The following is a 20808-nucleotide window of genomic DNA, read 5'->3' on the forward strand; positions in this document are numbered from 1 at the left end:
AGGAAGATGCTAAAGTCCATTGGTACCACTTTGGGAGAGAGATGGAGAGTAGGAGGAAGGATGCCCAGCCCCCATGGAGGACCGCTGCCGTTCAAGCAGGAGCTGGTCCAGGGCACGCGTGGAGAGCTGCACAATGACCAGGGGCAGCAGCTCTTCCCACGAATCCTTGCCCTTTACTCACCCGAATACCGAATCTTAAAGCCCTTCCGATTGTAGGCGTGGTCCGATGACCAGCGCAGGTACACAGTGTTGCTGGAGCTGGTGACCACCAGGGGTGCTGAGTAATTCCCACTGAGGGCTTTCAGCAGAGGACTTTGCCCTGATGGACCTGGGGCGAGAGGGACACAGGATCTCAGACCGTCATAGCTGTCAACGATGTTAAGATTAAACCAGCAGTTGTCAACCCCAACTCATTGCAAAGTCAAGAACTGTAGGTTTTCAACGGCTGCAATGAGGCAGTGAATTGTCAAGATTTTCTTAGGAGAGCTCTCCGGGTAAACTCCGACCGACAACCTTTCATTAATGGCTGACTACGTCAACTGTACTGACATCTCTCTCTAGCGTCACCTTAGTCCTTATGGATGGATGCTCCCTGCGACGAGCTGATGGAGGAGGAAAACACCTGAGCACGGCTCATAGGAGGGTTGTTTTGTGGATGCAAGTCATAAAAGACCTCCTGTTGCACTGTAGTCTCACCTTGGCCGGAAGGGAGTGGGGGCTGAAACCCTCCCAAGAGGCAAAGCTTTGGACAGTGCATTTGGTCATTCTGTTTGAATGGAGGGAAAATATGGACTGGTGTGGAACACTCTCCCAGGCCCCAACAGCAATGGGAAATAGATGAAAGATTGGTCAGAGGCGGCCTGGGAAAGAAGAGACTGAAAGCCCAGGGCAAGAAGATCTGATGAAGAGTCATCTAAGTGAGCAGCAGGCTGAAATTCTTGGTACTGCACGTGCATGCCCGCCCTCCCACCGGAGAGCTTCCACTGCAGGCGAGGCTTTAAACAGCCACGTAGACACTCTGCTTCAGCAGGCTAGGTGTCAGCCAACCTCAGCCACTGGCCACCCCAAAGCCTTCACAGGGGCAGGCGAAGGCTCTGCGTGCGCGTGTGCCAGGTCTCAGTGGTGGCTGATGCTTGCCATGCACACTGCGAGTGCTCCGCCTTCCAGCGAGTTTGGGATAACGGTTCCCAGCCCTGTCCTTTCAGTCTTTCGTCAGAGCAGACCTTCCCCTTGAGGCCTGTCCTGGCCGTTCTATTGCACCCTGCTGCCCCCCACTCCGCCCATGGCTGATTCTCTTTATGCTGTTCTACTGCACTCTGGTAGTATCTCTCACCATCTTACATACGATCATCTCAGCACTTACTTACCCTTATTGTTTAGCATCTGCCTCACGTTGCCATAATGCAAGCATTCCATATTCCATGAAATCAAGACTGTAATATTGATTGATGTGTTCTAACCAGTTCAAGGATCTGGGCATCTGGGACACAAACCAACCCTTTGTGATCCAGTAGATTCTGACTCATGGCGGCGCCATGTATTACAGAGAGCAGAACTGCTCCACAGGGTCTTAGTGACAGAAATCTTTATGGAAGTAGATTGACCTGCTGCGTGGGCTTGGATTGTCAACCTTTAGGCCAGTGGATGAGTGTACACCATTGGTGCCCTCCAGGGACCTTCTGACAGGCACTCAGTAAAAGTTCACGGAATGAATGAGTGAAGCCCAGCCTTGCTACTTCTCAGTTATGAAGCCTTGTGAGATAGTTAGTTTATTGTGCCAACCTGGCTGATAAACACATGTGGGGTTAATTGAAAGGCAAAGAGATAAACGGTTTGACGAGCCTCATCTTTCTAGTTCTCTGGTCTCTTGCTTTGTGATGGTCACACCAGGGTGTAGCTGCCTTAGCCAGTCCCTTGCTTCAGCTGGCAAGGCTCACTTCCTGCAAGACATCGGAGGAGAAGTCACATGGACCTACCCTGATGCAGCCCTGGGTGCTGGAGCAGCCGTGTGGAGACCTCTGCCAGTGCTGAGATGCTTACACGCTCACTGATTCGGCTTTCCTCCTGCAGTCGGCGTCATAGTGTGTGTTTTGTGAGATGGAGGAGGACTTTGAGGATTGGTGTCAGACATATGGGCTAATGTTGGACTTGTGGGCTTGAGCAGCACTGGGTTGGGATGTTTTCTTGATGTGAACTTACTCTTTTTATAAAACTCTCTCTTATACATATGGGTTTCTGTAGATTTGTTTCTATAATGGACCCAGACTAGCACACCTTGGTAAGTGAGTTCCTTACCAACCTGGAGCCAAGGTGCCACTGCATAGACATCCCTCAGTGTATTGTGTTTTGCATTACAACGACTCACATAGTTTGTGTCTCATATGAACTAGAGGTTTGTGGCAGCCACGCAATAAGCAAGGCTCTTGGTACCATTCCGCGTTTCATGTCTCTGTGTCACATCATTTAAAGCTTTTATAGAATTGCACACTTAATGGATTCATAGCCTAACATCACTTCTATACGCACTGGGACCTGGAGCAAAGTGTGCCATGTGCTCTGTTGTGAAGGTCTGGGATGGAACCCACATACCCACCAGGCAGGCCTGTGGAGGGGACACCGTGTTGAAGGGTGCCTGCCAGCAAAGTGCCTGCTCTTTGGCAATGTGCTCAGGGCATGTCCGTCCCAGTGCACTTCCCGGAGGGCTGCTGGTGATGACTGTGCCGGATCACTTCTGACCAGGGAGAGCCTCTGGAACCCCGCCCCCGAAGAGGATTGGGACCTAGTCAAGGTGGGGAGGTGTGTTTCCCCTCTCTGCCCCAGGGGAACCCTGCAGGTGCTCACCATCAAAGATCTCAAACTCATCGTATTCCTTCTCGCTGAGGAAGTACTCCACCGTGAGGGAGATGTTATACTCGGGCTCCACTCTCACCAGCCAAGAGCAGGTCTGGAACTGTGGGTAGCTTCCAGGGTAGCTCTGACTCAGGATCACGCCCGTGGAGTCTGTCAGGAGCTCATTCGTCGGGCAGTGAACTTGGAGAAAGAAAAAGAGATATCAGGGACATGAGTTGGACATGGAAGTGAAACGATACATTTGCTCTTGCCTGGTTCAGAAGACAACTATTGAAAAATCCCCAATGTTTGAAGCAAGACCCCCACACCCATCATGATACCCTTCCATGCAATGAGGAGATTCTGGTTTTATGCCTCCATGACTATAAGGCCAGAACCCGGGCCAGGCCCGCTGGAACCGCAGTCCAGCTTAGACTGGGGCTTTGGTACTCCATGGTGGGCATGTGGGTATATACCGGAAACCTTAAAGTAGCTCCAAATCCAACTGCATTAATCTCTACAATGGGTTTAGTTTGCACTAAGGTAGTTCAACCATGGAGGATGTTAAGCACAGGAAATTAACTAACACAAACTCTATGGTGGTGCAAGACCACCTGAGACCCTAACAAAGAACTGCTGCAACTAATGTTGTTGTAGGTGCTGTCGAGTTGGGTCCAACTCATAGCAACCCGACGTACAAAAGAACGAAACACCGGCTCGTCTTCGCCACCCGCACGATCGTCCTTACGTTTGAGCCCATTGTTGCAGCTGCTGTGTGTCAATGGTCTCATGGAAGGCCTTCCTCTTTCTCACTGTCCCTCCACTTTACCAACACGGATCAAGAGGCAGAAAAGAACAAGGGAGTCCCGCATGGTTTGAAACCAGGAAAGGTGTGCGGCAGGACTGGAGCTTCTCACCATACTTACTCCAGCTGTGTGCTAAGCAAGCCATCCGAGAAGCTAGATTATAGGAAAAAGAATGTGGCATCAGGATTGGAGGAAGGCTTATTAACAAACAGAAATATGCAGATGACACAACGTTGTTTGCTGACAGTGAGGAGGACTTGAAGCACTTGCTGATGAAGATCCAGGATTACAGCCTTCAGTGTGGATTGTAACTCAATGTCCTTACAGCTGGACCGATAGGCAACCTCATGATACTGGGAACAGGATGGAAGCTGTTAAGGATCTTGTGTAGAATGGGTCAACAATCAGTGCTCATGGAAGCAGCAGTTGAGGGACCCAGGGACGCACTGCATTGAGTAATCTTGCTGCACACGGCCTCTTTAGAGCATTGAAAAGAAGGATGTTCCTTTGAGGACTGAGGTGCGCCTGAAACAAACCATGGTATTTTCACACACCTCATATTCAAGTGAAAGTTGGACATTGAATAAGGAAGGCCGTATTAGAACTGATGCATTTGAATTTTGGGTGCTAGCGAAGAATATTCGAAGCACCATGGACTGCTTAAAGGACAAAGACATCTGTCTTGGAAGACCTATGGGCAGAACTCTCCTTAGAGGCAAGGATGGCGAGACTTTGTCCCACGTCCTTTGGACATGTTGTGCGACTGATACCTGGAGAAGGGCGCTAGGCTGCGTAAAGCGGTTGGGCAGTGACACCGAGTGGCTGCAACAGTGGCCTCAGACGCAGGAATAATTGTGAGGATGGCGCAGGCCCATACAGTGTTCCTCTGTGCCCATGGTCACTCTGGGTCAGACCAGACTCGATGGCGCCTAACAAAGCAGCAAGACCATGTGACCAAGCCTGACGTCCTTCTCCAGGAGCTGGTCTCTCTTTAGAATCTGCCCAAAGTACATGATGCAGGTGGGTGAAGGGAGATGTCAGACAGTGCAAGATATGACAAAATAATAATTTATAAATTATAAAGGGTTCTTGAGGGATGAGGTAGTGAGGAGGGGGGAAATGAGGAGCTGATGCCAAGGTCTGCAGTTTCAATATGGATTATGACTCAGCGGAAAGAAGACAAAATCCTCGCAATTGGACCAATAGATAACATCATGCTAAATGAAAGGAGATTTAAGTTGTCAAGGCTTTAATTTTGCTTAGTTTTGCAATCAAGGCTTATGGGAGCAGGAGTCATGAAATCGAAGGATGTATTGCATTGGGCAAATCCTTGCACAAGACCTATTTAAAGTGCTGCAGAGTAAGGACGTCCCTTTGAGGCCTAGGGTATACCTGGCCTTGTATACATGTGGAAGTTGAATAATGAGTAAGGAAGCCTGAAGAATAATCGGTGCATTTAATTATGGTGTGGTGAAGAACACGGAATAAATTGTGAATGGTCAGAAGAAACAAATCTGTTTTGGAAGAAGTTCAGCCAGAATGCTCTTTAGGAGAAAGGATAGCAAGATTTTGACTTATGTTATCAGTAGAGACCAGTCCCTAGAAAAGAAAATGATGTTGATAAATTAGAAGGTCACTGAAAAAGATCATTTAACAAAATGGACTGACACATGGTTTCAACAAGGGGCTCAAACATAACAATTAAGAGGACGGTCCAGGACTGGGCAGTGTTCCCTTCTGTTGTACCTAGGGTTGCCATGAGTAGAAACTGACTCGCTGTTTCTACAAGCAACAACAACAACAAGTTAAAGAAGCTGATTACAAAAGACCACATATTGTATGGTTTCCTTTTAGGCAATGATCAGAATAGGCAAATCTATAAAACTAAAATTACTCATTGTGTAGGAGTGGGAGGATAAAAAGGTTGGCAGAAAGGAAGACCTACTGCTAATTTCTTCCTGGGGTGATGGAAATTGGCTCCGAGGTTGATGGTGATGGAGGTGGCCCAATTCTGTGGTTACAACAAAACGCACCGAATGGCACACTTACACGGGTGAATTGCATGGAATGGGAATTCCATCACCACGAAACGATTATTGAAGGAAAAGAACATCACACCGGAGAAGCCAGAAGAACAATGAGGCTGAGAAAGTAAAGCTCAGACGATGGGATCCAAAGCAGAGGCAGGAAGGTGGAGGTGAGACACCAAGGCTCAGGGAATCGAGGGTTCTGGAGCAGCAGGAGGCGAATGCGTGCTTACTCTGGGTATGGTGGTTTGGTGTATGGGCTTTTCCAGTGAAGCCAGCAGATACAGAATTTCTCCATCTAGAGGTGCTCACGGTCCCTTTCTTTCTAATGAATAGTCCTTATTTTGGATTCTCCATTGTTTTCCAAAAGGCAAGGGAGACCCACCAGTTCCACTTAAAGACAAAGGAGAGATCACCAGTTCCACAGTCCACTGACTCTTGTGGTCCCATGTGTGTTAGAGCAGACTTTGATCCATATGGTTTTCTGAGGCTGTTTTTTTTTTTGTTAAACAGATATAGTCCACTTTGGGGTGGACTGGAACCTCCCACCTTTTGGTGAGCAGCCAAGTGTGCGACCTGGGACACCTCCCATGGACCCCTGTCTCGGCATGCTGTTGATGCTGCCTACCATCCAGTTGATTCCACCGCACGGCCACCACATGTCAGAGAATACAACTGTTCTGGGCATTTTCTTGCCTGCAGTGTTTATATTGTGTTTGAACAATATCCTATTAAGCCCTCTCTTTTTCCCTTTCCCCTCCCATTCTGTCCATCTCCCTGATCCCACCCCTGCCCCTGGCCTCCTCATAGTCAGCAAAGTCTTATTGATTGGTGTGTAAACCACATTTGGTCTTCTTTGTTTTTCCTTACAACAAGGGTGATATTAAATATTTATCTTTGTAAGACTGAGTTTTTTGCTAAGCGTAATGTTCTCTAGTTTTGTCCCTGCCTTTCAGTACTTAAGAGCACAATCACTGTTTTTTATGGATGCATAAAATTCCATACCAGAGCTTGTTTATCCCTTCTTCTAGCTAGGGTTGGGGTGCTTGGTAGTCTCCGTTTTTAGTGTTGTGGAAATTGCTGCAGTAGACATAGGTGTATATATGTCTGCTCTTGGTATGTTCTTAATTCCTTTAGGTATGTGCTCAGCAGAGAGACTGCGGATCATAAGGTACTTAGATTTGCGTTTGTCTAAGGAAATGCCATCCTGATTTCCACCGCGTGTGCACAGTGCTATAGTCCCACCAGCACTGTCACAACACCCCTCCCTCTACATCCCCCCAGCACTTGTTATTTTCTGCTCTATTGAAGCTTGCCAAAAGTGTCAGTGTGATGTGATGTCTTGTTGGTTTAATTTGTATTCCTCTTATCGCGAACAATCTTGAACATTCCTCCTAGAGTTGTTGGCTGCCTGCATGTCGCCGTTGGTAGATGGTCTACTCATGTCTTGTGCCCATTTGGTGGATTGGATTACTTGTGTTTTTCTTGTTAAGATGTTGTCATTTCCTGTAGGTTCTGGAGGTTAGTCCGTATCTGATGTATTATTATGAGTATCCTCCACCCCCAGCCTGTGGTTTCCCTGTTGACTCTTAGTGATGTCTTTTGAGGGGCATAGTGCTATCCTTTCAGCAGATTCTCTCCTGCACGCCTCATGGAAGCAGGTCGCCAGGCCTATCTCCTGTGGGTCACCATGACAGTGAGCTTGTTACTTTTGGTTTGGGTGGCATAGTTAAAAAAAAAAGTGTTTTACATTACTAGCGCATGGCCTTCTCATCGTAATCCCAGGACATACGTACTGTGATGGTTCTTAGTTGAGGCACCGGCAATGAAGACAGGTGTCTCATGAGTGGAGAACGCTGCTCTTGATCTTCGTTAGGCCAACGTGGTGACCTACATCCCCCTTTGCAAAGGCAGTACCCAGGGATGGAGGGCCTCGAGTCTGCCCAGTCCTCCCCCGGAGTTGAAGCATGTCTGTGCTCCAGCAGGGACGGCTGGTGTGTGAGCCCATTCATCCCTGAGGCCGCGCGCCTCTCTCTGAGTGTCAGGATGACAGTCGCAGGGAATTCCCAGGTTAGGAAAAGGGAGGCCATGAATTAAAAGTGGCCACTGTGACCAATTCACGGCACCAGACCTAAGAACAGTTCTCTCATTCCTTCATCAAGCACTTCACACGGGAGCTGGCACTTGATGGGGTGGGGACTAATCTAAGAACCGGCTATATTAAGAGGGGGACAAACAAGGGCTCCAAGGGTGAAACCCCCCAGGTCTAGCAAGAGCACAACCCAGAGCAATTACCTTCACAGAGCGGAGGTGGCCCTTCAAACTGCAGGTAAGTTCCAAGCTTGCAAGTCAGGATTTCACTCCCGACCAAGGTGAAACCCGGGAGGCAGCGATAGCGCACGATGTCACCTGTCAAGAAGAGAGCAGCTCTAGTGCTGGAGGCCCCGCCCAGCCAGGTAAGCATAAGCCTGTCACACCTAAAACCCCACGTGAAATGGTTCACTACAGATCATGCAAGTACAAGTAGGTGGGTGTTTGCCTTGTTTACTGGGTAACCTGCTTCTGAGCTTGGGATTTTCTGAAGAAGACCGAAGGGACTGACGGGACACAAGCACATTCCCGGGCAAGATTATGAGTGGCAAGTAGTATTGTCTTGCGAAGTGCAATAAGTAGCTGAACCCCAATCAAATTCCTGAAACAATTGCTGTTCCCCTTCCACAGCTAGCCTGGGTCTGCACCCAAGTATATTTTCCACACTGTTTGCGTAGACTTATTTCTCAGAACATATTGACTTGGGTCCCAAAAGAAAGCCACTTTTCTAGATATTGCCCAAAGGAAGAGTATATTTTGGGTGCAGACTTAGTTGACAGACTATCAGCTGTCTTGCCTTGGGCTAGTTACTTCTCTCGGCGGCTGGGAGAGAGAGGTGAGCCCACTGGTTCATCTCCACCTCTGCCCATCCCTTCCCGTGAGCCCTGAGTTTCCAGGGCTGGCTGGTCTGGGGGTGCTCCCTATGTTGAGGTTCTTGGATTACCATGAGTCGGAATCCGCTTGATGGCAACTGTCTCCCCACCTCCGCGCACCCCCATACCTATGTTGAATTCTTCATTCTCTGTGACAACTTCCGCGTTAGGCAGGATCGTTGGAGGAGGACACTTGGTGAGTGGATAAGCTGCAAGGGTCCAGAAACAAATTAGTGTAAGGGCATCGTTTGTCTAAGAAGGGCACTTCTCATGTTATGTCTTCATGTTCTTGTCCCTCATTCACTCACACGACAAATATCCATGGGTGTGAAGTGTACTTTCTTCTTGTTATTTTATTTTTATTATCAATGAATGCACATTGCATTCAATCTGAGGGGGGGGGGTGAAGCCAAGTATCGCTCTGCTGCTGTGCCGTCACCTCTCTCTTGTCATCCATGTGCAATGCAGGAAGCCCAGGTTGAAACCCACCATAAAGGAAGGAGAGTCTCCGAAGCAGACAGTGACAGTCATTCGCATGCCAGGGAGGGAAAGGTGCATTTGCAGTGCACCCACCGTGAGCCAGGCACTTCCACACCTGTCACCTACCTCCCAGTCCCACCACCTCCCTTCGAGCTGCCCTGCTTCTCTTTAGAAGGAAGCCAGTGTTCCCACAGGAAGGGAGTGCTACAGCCAGGATCTGAATCCAGGTCTGGCTGCTCCCAACCACACGTTGTTTCCCCTGCACAGATGCCAACTCGTGGGTGGGCTTTATGTGATAGCCCCCGCCGGGCAGCTTGTTTGCCTTCGGGCCTTGGCCAACCACATCCCGCTTCAGCGGTTTTCGGACCTGGAATCTATTCCTCTGGACAGAGGCCGGATGGCACTTGGATGTGGGCTGGTGGTGCCAGCAGAGGTCAGTGTGGGCTCAGCACTTGGCCTTCATTCGTCACCTGGCACAGAGGTGAGCGGCACAAAGGTGAGCTGGTGCCACAGTGGCTGCTGCTGTCATGCTTACTATTTCCCAAAGTAGCCTAACCTCCACCATGCGGATCCTCGTCATCTACTGTTGTACTGTAAGAACTTTCCTACTTCATTAAATATGAATGACAGGCTTCCATTATATGGCTTTGTAGAAATTCATCTTATAGGTTGTTGCTAAGCACTTGACTTTTAAAAGCAAATTAAAGCAAAACGGATGACTAGCCTTACTGAAGTAAGAGGTCTTCCAAAAGTTCATGGGAAAGTTCCATTGTCCTTTTATTCCATTGCTCTGTGAACTTTGAAGGCCCCTCCCTCATACGCGTATCCTAGGACCTTCTCTCGCTTTCTCCCCCTTTGGTTTGTTTTCTGTTAGACTAGAAATTATTAAAGGTTATGACCTTTTAACAGCACAGGCATCTCTTGCTGAACACCAGTGATTCATTCTCAGAAACCTGATGTTCTGTATAAAGATGCTCACTGGAGCCTATTTCCCATTTCTTTAAATGAAAAAAAAAAAGAGAGAGAATGCATTGAACGTCAACCCCCAACAGTCAAAGTCAGGGCCACCAGAACAATTCCGAGTCCTAGAACCCTACCTAGCCTAGTCTCGGAGGCTCTAAGTCCTTCTTCATTCATCCCCAAAGCCCCGAAGTAAGAAAAGCACTATGCATGGTCCTTCTTAAATATATAGGGTCACTGTATACTGCTGCCAATACATACATGTGCTGCACACGCACACACATGTACATACGAGCATCGTGACTATGTTGCTGTTGTTGGGTAACGGTCATTACTTTCAACTCAAGCAACCTTGTGTACAAGGGGCTGACACGCGGCCCCAGCCTGTGCGGTCCCCCACTTCTCTCCCTCTCAGCTCCTGGCTGCAGCCACTGTCGGCCCATCTTTTTGGGGCGTCTTTCTCTTTTGTGCTGACTCTTGACCAAGCACGGTGCCCTTCTCCAGGGGAACGGCCCCTTCTGGGACATGTCCCGGTACCGGAGGTGAAGTCCACCCCGTCTGTCACTTTGTTGTGCCTCAGTGGCTTGGGTGTGCGTCTTCAAATGCCGTCAGGGTCATCTCTGGTGGACAGGCTTCAGGGGCCCCTCAAACAGACTAGGAGGAAAGGCCTGGTGATACACGTCAGATTAGGTAGCCAGGGAAAACCCTTGGATCACAACGGAACGTTATCTGAAACAGGGCTGAAGATGCGTCTCTCTGGTTGGAAGGCACCTGACACACACAGTAGCAGCAGCGAGGCACGTGGGCGGATCATGGTGGATCATGAAGACAGCCCACGAGCAGGCAGTGTTTAATTGAGCAGTACATGGGGTTGCCCCGAGAGGACACTCAACCACAAGCATAAACCAGTGCTGTGTGTGCGCAGGTGCACGCGCACTTCACATGTGAACACTGCGCACACTAGGTTATCACGCAGACTTTTCCAGCCAAGATATTGTCCACACCAGGCAACCACAAGCATGAGCGCCAGGATGGAAATCTGCTTGGCACAGGCACGAGGCGGTGGGGGGTGGGGGTGGGGGGACGGCACGGCGTGGTGCTAGTGGGCAGCTTCGGAGATGTACAAGCCCATTGTGGGCATTGCCGTTGGCTCACATGGTCATGTGGGATTCTGGCAGCACCGGTAATTGGAGGTAGAACGCAGCATGAGACTCTTTTCTACATGTAGTTTTTATTTACAAAGCTGTACAATGTCCTGGGGGATTTAGCTTTTAAAACGTTTCTACAGAAGTGTTAGCTGAAAAATGTTGCGCTGAGAAATGAAGTGTGGCTATAAAGTCCAAGAGGTCCTCTTGGTGCCAACAGCCAGGTTTAACCGTGCCTTCACACACGCCACGGCGCTCACGCCTGAACTTGATAAACATAAAACAAGCCTGTTGTGGACGAGTTGACTCACAGGGACCCTGCAGGACAGAACCGTTTCTCCCCAGGGGCTTTCCACGGCTGTAAAGCTTTCTGGGAGCAGAGTGGCTGCTGATGGGCACTTTAACGACCGAGCCACTGTTTTGCTGTCCAGGAAAATGGTCCCGATCCATACAGAGAGACTGGCAGTGTCTCAGCAGGTGTGACCAGTCTTTTGTGCTCCAACTCGCTAAGTGGTGAGCTATGAAGGGGTCGAAGCGTCAGCTGCTGAGGATCCAGACTAAACAAAACAGGCTCAGTCCTTACACTTGGGGTATGAGAGGCAAGCCCCTTTAAACATTGAACAGTTTTGTTGACATCTAATTTACATAGCATGCCATTCAGTGGTTTGGGCATATTAAAAAGAGTTGTCCAATCATCACGGCAATCGATTTTAGATCAGTTTCTTCTTTCTTGTGCTCATTGTTATTAGCTCCCATCCCCCCCCCGCCCCCCGCCCAACTTCCCCCTAAGAAACTCTTCATCCATTTACTCTATCTATAGATTCACCTAGCCTGGATTTCCTACAAAGAAAAGCATACAAAAACAAACAAAACCGAACAACTTAACAAAGTAAAACAGAAAAACTTGACAGAAAATATTAAAAGCACAAAATTAAAATGGGTGAAAAAAGAGAACAAATGACAAGGTGTTAAATTTTTACCCAACTATCTGCACGAATCCACTTCCGAATGTGCTCTGTCTGATAGTACGGCTATCACACCCCCGGTCAAGGGTCAGAGGGATTCCCTGGGGGCTGCGTCCACACGGGGACCCTGCAAATGGAGCTTGGGCTCCCACGTCACCCATCACCTTCTGCAAACTGGGCGCTCCGAATTCAAGGTCTAAGATGGTTTTGGTTTTGGATGTTGTTGTTATCATCCTTGGACCACACAGGCTGGCATGCTTCTTCTGTGTGCACTGAGGTGACGCTTGTTTTAGGACGTCTTTAAGAGCCTAGACTCCATCCTTTCTGACAGCTGGGCACCGTCTGACTTAGTCACCGCACTTTCCCACAGCACTGACATCTGCACTGGTCTCTTCCTGAAAGCAAGCGTCAAGTAGGGCCATGTCACCAGGACTGCGTAGTTGGTCTTAGCTTAGTTGTCAGGAAGTGTGAGCGCAAAATCCATTCGGATACCTATGGTTTTTATCTATGTTTCCCTGGTTCACTTTCGAGATACTATCCTTTCGATGGTCATTCCTTGTAATGTCTGTCAACTCGATAAGCAAGTAAGATGGATTTATTTGTTTGCTTTTGATTGAGATCTGATAATCCATTAGCTTAAACAGGAGCCTAGTGGTGCATCAGGTGAAGCACGTGGTTGTTAGAGAAAAGGTTGGCAGTTGGAACCCACCGAGGGTTCTTTGTGAGAAAGGCGAGGCCTTCCTGTCCCATGATGATCTACCGTCTTGGGTGGTTAGCATTTGGATCGACTCGGCAGCAGGTTTTTGTAGGCTAAACATTTCTCATATGTCAATAGATTACTTGCATTTCTTTTTTTTTAAACTCAACTCTTATAAAAAACAGAATACTTGTCCTTTTGTGTCCTTCGGTTCTGGTTGCATAGTGGTTACTCACTGGGCTGCTAACCGCAAGGTCAGGAGTTCAAAACCACCAGCTGCTCCGCAGGAGAAAGAGGAGGCTTTCAATTTCTGTAAAGAGTTCCAGGCTTGGAAACTCACAGGAGCAGTTCTACCCTGTCCGGTAGGGTCACTGTGAATCGGCAGTGAGTTTTGTGTCCTTCAACATTTTTTTTTTTAAAACAAATTTGAAGATCACTTTGCTTGGTTTTTCTTGGTGGTGTGTGTGTAGGGTGAGTTATGAAGCTACTTTATCTTTGTAATTTACTTTTGGACATTTTGTTGTGATTTTGGTAGAGTTTGCAGTGCAGACCTGTTGCTATTAGATAACTTATGGTTTTGTTTGGTGACTGCTTGGAGCCACCACAATGTAACAACACACCTCCCGTTCCTCGCTGGGCTCCCGGTCTCTCTCTGTCCTGCTTCTGTCCTGCCTCTTCCCCACTTTGGAGCTTCATTTTGGGGCCAGTGCTGCCCTACTGACCTCATCTCACTCTTCGTTCTGAGGAGTACATTCTAACTTGAGTTATTGGTCACTTTATAGACCTGCCTATTACTTGGCTGAAAGTTGATCCCCAAGAGTGGGTTCAGTTCCAGGCACAAAGGATGTGTAAGGGCTACAGCCTTGAGACGCCCTCCCCCCCACCCAGTCTCTATCAGACTGACTTTTTTAAATGGATTTTGTTCTACAATTTCACCCCCAACTCTGTCCAGGGCTATCTTCTTCTTCGTCTTTTAAAAACTCATTTTATTGGGGGCTCTTACAGCTCTTATCACAATTCATGCATGCATTCATTGTGTCAAGCACATTTGTACATATGTTGCCATCATCATTTTGAAAACAGTTTCTTGATACCAGCTTGAGCCCTTGATATCAGCTCATTTTCCCCTTCCCCACCTTCTCTCCCAAATCCTTGATAATTTATAAAATATTTTTTTGCATGTCTTACACTGACCATTGTCTTCCTCCACCCACCTTTCTGTTGTCTGTCCCCCTGGGAGGGGGTTATGTGTAGATCATTGTGATCGGTTGCCACTTTCTCCCCCCACCTTCCCCTTACCTTTCGGATACGGCTACTCTCATTATTGGTCCCAAGGTGTTTATTTATCCTGGATTCCCTGTGTTTCCAGCTTTAATCTGTAACAGTATACATGCTCTGGTCTAGCCAGATTTATAAAGTAGAATTGAGGTCATGATATGGGGGGAAAGAAGCATTAAAGAATGTAGAGGAAAGTTGTATGTTTCATCGGTGCTATACTGCAGCCTGACTGGCTTGTTTCTTCGTTGTGACCCTTCTGTAAGGGGATGTCCAATTATCTACAGATCAGCTTTGAGTCTCTACTCTGCGCCCCCGCCCCCCAATTACATTGATAGATTTTTTTGTTCTGGGTCTTTGATGCCTGATACTCGATCCCATCTACCTACACCTCATGATCACATAGGCTGGTGAACTTCTTCCATGTGGGTTTTGTTGCTTCTTAGTAGATGGCTGCTTGTTTATTTTTAAGCCTTTAGGAACCTTAATGCTATATCTTTTGATAGCCGGGCACCATCAACTTTCTTTACCACATTTACTTAGGCACCCATTTTGTCTTCAGCGATCATGTAGTGAGTACTTGAGTAGAGGCCCAATGTCTGTGTGTTACCTTAATACTTAAGACATAAATATATTTATCGATCTATTTCCTTATTTTTTATATATAAATATATTTACATTTGTACATGCCCATATTAAGACGTCCATAAACAGGACTTTCTATGGTGATCCTGATCAGCGTGGTTAATTGTGGTAGCTTGGCACCATCTAGTTCTTTTGGTTTCAGGGTAGTGGAGGCATGTGTTTCCTGTGAACCACTGTCTGGTTATGACTAAGTTTTCCTAACTTTGCCTCCTGTGTGGTCTACTATATCCATGGAAATACTTGCAGCACATACAAGTATAGATGGAGTAATATCTTCTGCCACAACAATATATATTTCTGGTTCTGCTCCATTTTCCTTCCCATATGTGTTCAGCTTCCCTGTCTGCCTCTGCCTCTCCTTGCAGACTCTGTTATTACTGCGATAGCAGGGCTGTGCCTCCTGTCCGTCACTCTTGGGCAACCCCGGGTTCTTTCTTTGCTTTGGTCATGCTGTGCTGGCCTCCCCTTATTGCATATCGCATTTCTCTTCGCCCAAGTCAACCTGCGTCTACTCTCTAGGCAGAGCCTTGTGGGTGTAGTGATTCTGTGCTGCGCTGCTAACCTCAAGGTCAGTAATTGGAAACCACCAGCCGATCTGAGGGAAAAAGAGGAGGATTTCTACTCCCATAGTGAATTACAGTCTTGGAAATCCACAGGGGCCATGTGACTCTTTCTTATATGGCCACCACAAGGTTGCTATGAGCCATCATTGACTCAATGGCCGTGAGAGATAGACACTCCAGTTATCAGTTTTCCTATCCCGCTCATGCCTGGTAACTATCAAAGAATGCTTCTTTCTGTGTGTACAGATGTTCTTAATAGTGGTCTCGGACAATATTTTTCTGTTCGTGACTGCCTCAGTTCCACTTGGCATAATGTCCTCCAGGTTGTTTTGTGGATTCTCCAAGAGGGAGGTGTTTGAGGTGCTTTATGGACCCCCCGTGATTCTTTACCGCACATAGCACAGTATTTCATGGTGTGTGTGGATAATAGTTTATTTGCCTCTTGCCCATGGGGGTACTTACACTCTTCTATCTTTTTGTTATTGTGGATAATGTGTTGGTGAACATGAGTGTGCATATATACCTTATTTCTTTAGGAGATAGACCTAGCAGTGGGGTTAACTGGATCCTCTGGCTTTTCTGTTTCCGACTTTTAAAGAAAGGGGCATGCTGGTTTCCACAGTGGTTATACTATTTTACAGTCCCACTGGCAGAGTGTTTTCAAATATTCCAGACTGACCTTTTCCTGTTATATATATTTTCATAGTTTATGGCACATCGTTATTTGTAGAAACATTCCATTTTTTATGTAGTCACACTAGTGATGCTTTCGTTTTAGTGTTATATATAAACCGTCTCAGCCTCACTGTAACCTTTACAACTCCCAAGAAATACTTAATTATTCTTTAACATTCCCCTAAAAAGAAATATACTAAATTTACCCGAATATAATTTACACTACCTAAATATAGATCAAGCATTTTATATCTTGTGGTTATTATTTTGATTAGGATGATTTACCATTGCACTGTTTACTACAGTTATTTCTTTAAACATTCCAAAATTCTGCTCAATAAGATTTGGGATAGTGAAAAGCAACAAAACGAAGTTCCCCAAAGCCCAGAGCCTAGGCACAGTCATGGCTAAGATTTCGGTGTAGGCTCTATTGTCTGCCAGCACACACCTGTACTACATTGATGGTATCACCTGGTATCTGACAGGCTTCCTCTGAAGAATTTCTTTGCATTTTGTCCCAAACACCATAGCTCCCTTTGGGGATGAGGCACAGCTGGTGTGGCAGTGAGCTACCATGTCAACTGGACACTCCTGGCTCAGAGTGGAGTTCAGCGGTTAATCGAGTGGCAGCAGCCTTGCATACAAAAGATGGAAGCAGTGTCTGGTGCTGGTACCACCCCCCAGTGAGTGACATTAGTCAATCACAAGATAACAAATATCGCATAAGGCCATTAAAATAAAAGTCAACAAGGTTTTACACCAAAACCCATACTTTGATGGTTGTGGCCCGGGGAAGGAAAGGAGAGGAGGCACTGGCTAAAGGGTAGAGAAGTGTGAACTTGGGGGAGTAAGAAGGCAATGTAAAGTAAGAGGGTCATTTTTGCTTAGTGCTATCAAGTTGGTTCCGACCCATAGAAACTCTGTGCACAACAGAATGGAACGCTGAGATTTTTCAACAAAACAAAGAGCTGCAAGGTTGGAAAGACTCACAAGTCTATGCCTAGAAATCCAGAAGCTACCTGGCTGACCAGCTGGAAGAGATCCAAATATGTGCCCATTCCAAAGAAAGTTGATCCAATAGAATGTGGGAATTATCAAATGCCATCAGTAATACTACAGAGAAGTCAAACTTTGCAGAAGACAATTCAAGGACTATGGTACATTGATAGGGAACTACCAGAAAGTCAAGTTGATATCAGATGGATCTTGGCTGAAAGTAGAAAATACCAGAAAGATGTTTATCTGTGCTTCATTGACTATTCGAAGATATTTGCTTATGCAAATCATAACAAATCATGGATCACCCTGCAAAGCGTAGGAATACCAGAATGTCTAAGTGTGTTTACGTGCATCCTACACACAACCCAAGAACATTTGAACACACGAGGGGATGCCACAGGAGTTTATAATACAAGAAAGGCATGCGTCGAGGTTGTATCTTTTTGCCATCCTTTTTCAGGCAATCTGAATGTTGTGCAAATAATATGAGAAGGTGGACAAAGGGATTTCAAAATATAAGGACTAAGTGGTGCCAGGATTAGAGAAAAACCTTTAGATATTTCAAGGACACAACCTTGCTACTGCTACTACACTTGATCTTAGACAAAGGGCCGAGGAGTGATGACACAACCTTGCTACTGGAAGTAAAGAGGTCTTGACACACTGCTGAAGGTCAAAGATGATGCCTTCCGTGTGGATTACGAGAACCCCAGGCCGCCGAGCAGGCACGAGCAACATCACAATACATGCAGACACGTTGCCCGGTCAAGGATTTCATTCCGGTGGGTTCACAATCAATGCCGGTGGGAGCTGAAAGCATGGAATCCAACCACAGATTGAACAGGGGCGAATCTGCTGCACACGACCTCTTTCAAAGGTGAAAAAATGTCATTTTGAGGACTATGTGCCTGACCCAATCCATGGCATTTTCAATCCCCGTTCTGCATGTGAAGAAAGTTGGATAATGAATAAAGAAGGCCACCAAACAATCGATGTGCTTGACTTAGGATGTCGGCAAAGATAAAGACAGACCATCTTGGGACCGCCAGCAGAACAAACAGATCTGTCTTGGATGGAGCGCACTCAGAATGCTCTTTGGAAGTGAGGATCGTGAGACTTCCTTTCCCGTGCTCTGAATATGTTGTCAGGAGGGACTGGTCTCTGGAGAAGGACATCACCCTTGTTAAAGGGTTAATCAAAGAGAGGAAGGCATTTCAATGAGATGAACTGGCTGCGGCAATGGGCTCAGACCGAGCAACGATGTGCAGGATCGGGTAGGGCTTCATTCTGATGGCTATAGGGCGGCTATGAATCCGAGCCGACTCCATAGCACCTGAACATCGTTCAGGAGAAGACAGTGTGGCTCACCTGCTTAGTTCAGCTTCCCAGAGGACTCAGGGTTCTCTGATTGGAGTTGAGTGGGCAAGTCCAGCTGATAATCACACCTTACACTGCTTTCCCTTGCTTTGTTCCTTGTAGCTCTCTTTCAAGAACATCGAGGAGAGCAGCCACCAGGATATTAGGGCATTATTGGTTGCTTTGGATTTGACCCCCAGATCATGGTAACCACATGCCTTATAGCATGTTAAAACAATTTACTAATAATAGCACATGGAAAACAACTTAAATGCCCGCCAGTGGAACAAATGGATAAATACACTGTAGTCCATACTATGGACTACATACAGCCTTAAAGAATAATAGTGAACTTGACAACCACCTTCGAACATGGGAGAAGCTGGAGGACCTGATGCCGAGTGATATGGTTGTTGGTAGGTGTCACAGAGTCTGGTCCCTATAGCGACCCCATGTACAATAGAAGAAAACACTGTCTGATCCTGCACCGCCCCACCAATGGATGAAACTAGTCCATCACAAAAGAACAAATATTACACAAGACCAAAAATATAGAAAGTCAAAGCGTTTTTACACTGGGAAAAAAACTTTGATAGGAGGGGAAGGAGAGGCTGTCACTGGCTCGAGGGAGACAAGTGTTGACTTGGGTGAAGAGGCAATGTACACCAAGAGCGCTGCTGTTGCTAGGTGCTCCCAAGTTGGTTCTGACCCATAGCGACCCTGTGCACAACAGAAAGAAACATTCCTGGTCCCATGCCATCCTCGCTATTGTTCCTGTGCCTGAGTCCACTGTGTCCATCCATCTTCTTGAGGGCCTTCCTCTTTTCTGATGCCCATTCACTTCTACTTTACCAAGCATAAAGTCCCTCTCCAGGGACTGGTCTCTCCTGACAGCATGTCCAAAGGATGTGAGACAAAGTCTTGCCATCCCTGCCTCTAAGGAGCACGCTGGCTGTACTCCTTCCACGAATGGCTTGTTTGTCTTTTGGGAAGTCCATGGTACTTTCGATATTCTTTGCCAGAACTATTATTCAAACACATTGATTACAGGAAGAGGGAGGTTGGCAAAAAAAAAAGGCTATGAGATTGCCCATGACTTCAAGAAGGTAGAGGACAAGGGACGGAAGGGCTTTCAAAATTCAGGAAGCTGTTCCGTGTGTCGCAGCCATTCTCTTTCTGTACCTAATATTTTTCTATGTCTCGGTCCACAAGGACAATAGAAAATAGCCAACCGCTGCACTTGAATTTATATATTTTTTCTTCTGCTTGGAGGGCAGTCCAGACAGACACAGAATCCCTTCGGTTCCCAAGAAAAACACCTGAGGACTCCTGCAGACCTGTGGTCTGAGCGACCGTGGGTGGGGCCATGGGGAGGGGTGTCAGGAGGCACAAAGAGCTGCCCTGTATCCATGGGAGGGAAGGCGACCAGTATGAACTATTGAGGCACCCCAAAGGTTTTGGCTGCCATGAATCATATTGTATTAAGGTCTTTTGATATGTAGTCTCAAGCTGTCCAAGATCAAGTGCCAGTTTGCTTCCCAGTAGGATTATAAATTAAAAACACTGACATGCTATATGACAGCATGTCTCAACATAAAATAATTCACTTTCAAGGCTGTTTGTGTTTCCCACCCTCCTCTTTTCTTTGCTTGTCATTTCGGTTTGTGCTCACCCACTGATGAAGCATTGTCCACGCTTCTTCTCTTTCTAAACTGTCCTGCACCTCCCTGCTTCCATTCTGGCAAAGAAGCTGTAGTTAGATTTCTATTTAGACTACTCTAAATATCGTATTTGCTCGTTTTAATAGAGAATTGGGCTTCATTAGATGTGAATTTACCATAAGAGTGAGATGATTTTATTTTGTGGCTCTATCTCTTCTATGCTTTCTGTATCTGTGTTCCTCACTTTTTTCCTACCTCATATGCACGCACATGTGAATTTGGTCTTGCTTGCTATTTTTCCACTCACGATTTGAAAGTATTGCGTTCTTGTTTTAATTCATGAAGGGCTCACATGTACGCAGCACCTTCAGATCTCTCATTACTAAAGTCAGAGTAGAATAATAGCTATTAACTCCATCCCCTGGAAATACGAGCCCCTGCCCCATTTCTTATACTTCTTTCATTCACTTGGCTATTTTCAAGTATAAAATTATTAGTTTAATATTTTAGGAATTAATGTTGCATTTGCAATCTACTTTGAACCTATATTCTCAATTACTATGTAGGCAAATCTCTGCTGATCTAGTGTAATGGTTAGGTTTTGTGTCAACTTTAAACATCTGGGAAGGTAACCTACCAATCAGGTCATAGTCTAAGAGTATTTCCTTGGGTGTGAGACCCATTTGAGAGAAGCTAGAGAGCAATTTATTTGGCCCTTGGCCTTCTTGCTTGACTGGGTCTTGTGTTTATGTCTGGAGCTGT

The 20808-nt window shown here is 46.7% G+C and overlaps 1 protein-coding gene across 4 annotated transcripts in view; it reads right to left on the reverse strand.

The window, feature by feature from the left end:
* CSMD2 (CUB and Sushi multiple domains 2) overlaps positions 1 to 20808 on the reverse strand; it is a 781206-nt gene that overhangs the window by 76716 nt on the left and 683682 nt on the right. For all 4 annotated transcript variants that reach the window (XR_012785340.1, XM_075553739.1, XM_075553737.1 and 1 more), the window contains 4 exons: positions 8754 to 8834; positions 7958 to 8071; positions 2842 to 3030; positions 182 to 328 (listed from right to left, as the gene is read on the reverse strand). Coding sequence is in view for 3 of the 4 variants with exons in the window: in XM_075553739.1 (XP_075409854.1) it covers positions 182 to 328; positions 2842 to 3030; positions 7958 to 8071; positions 8754 to 8834 (531 nt within the window). In the remaining variant the exon portion in view is untranslated. The remainder of the gene's footprint in view (positions 1 to 181; positions 329 to 2841; positions 3031 to 7957; positions 8072 to 8753; positions 8835 to 20808) is intronic.

Source organism: Tenrec ecaudatus, chromosome 1 (assembly GCF_050624435.1).
Source record: "Tenrec ecaudatus isolate mTenEca1 chromosome 1, mTenEca1.hap1, whole genome shotgun sequence".
NCBI lineage: Eukaryota > Metazoa > Chordata > Mammalia > Afrosoricida > Tenrecidae > Tenrec > Tenrec ecaudatus.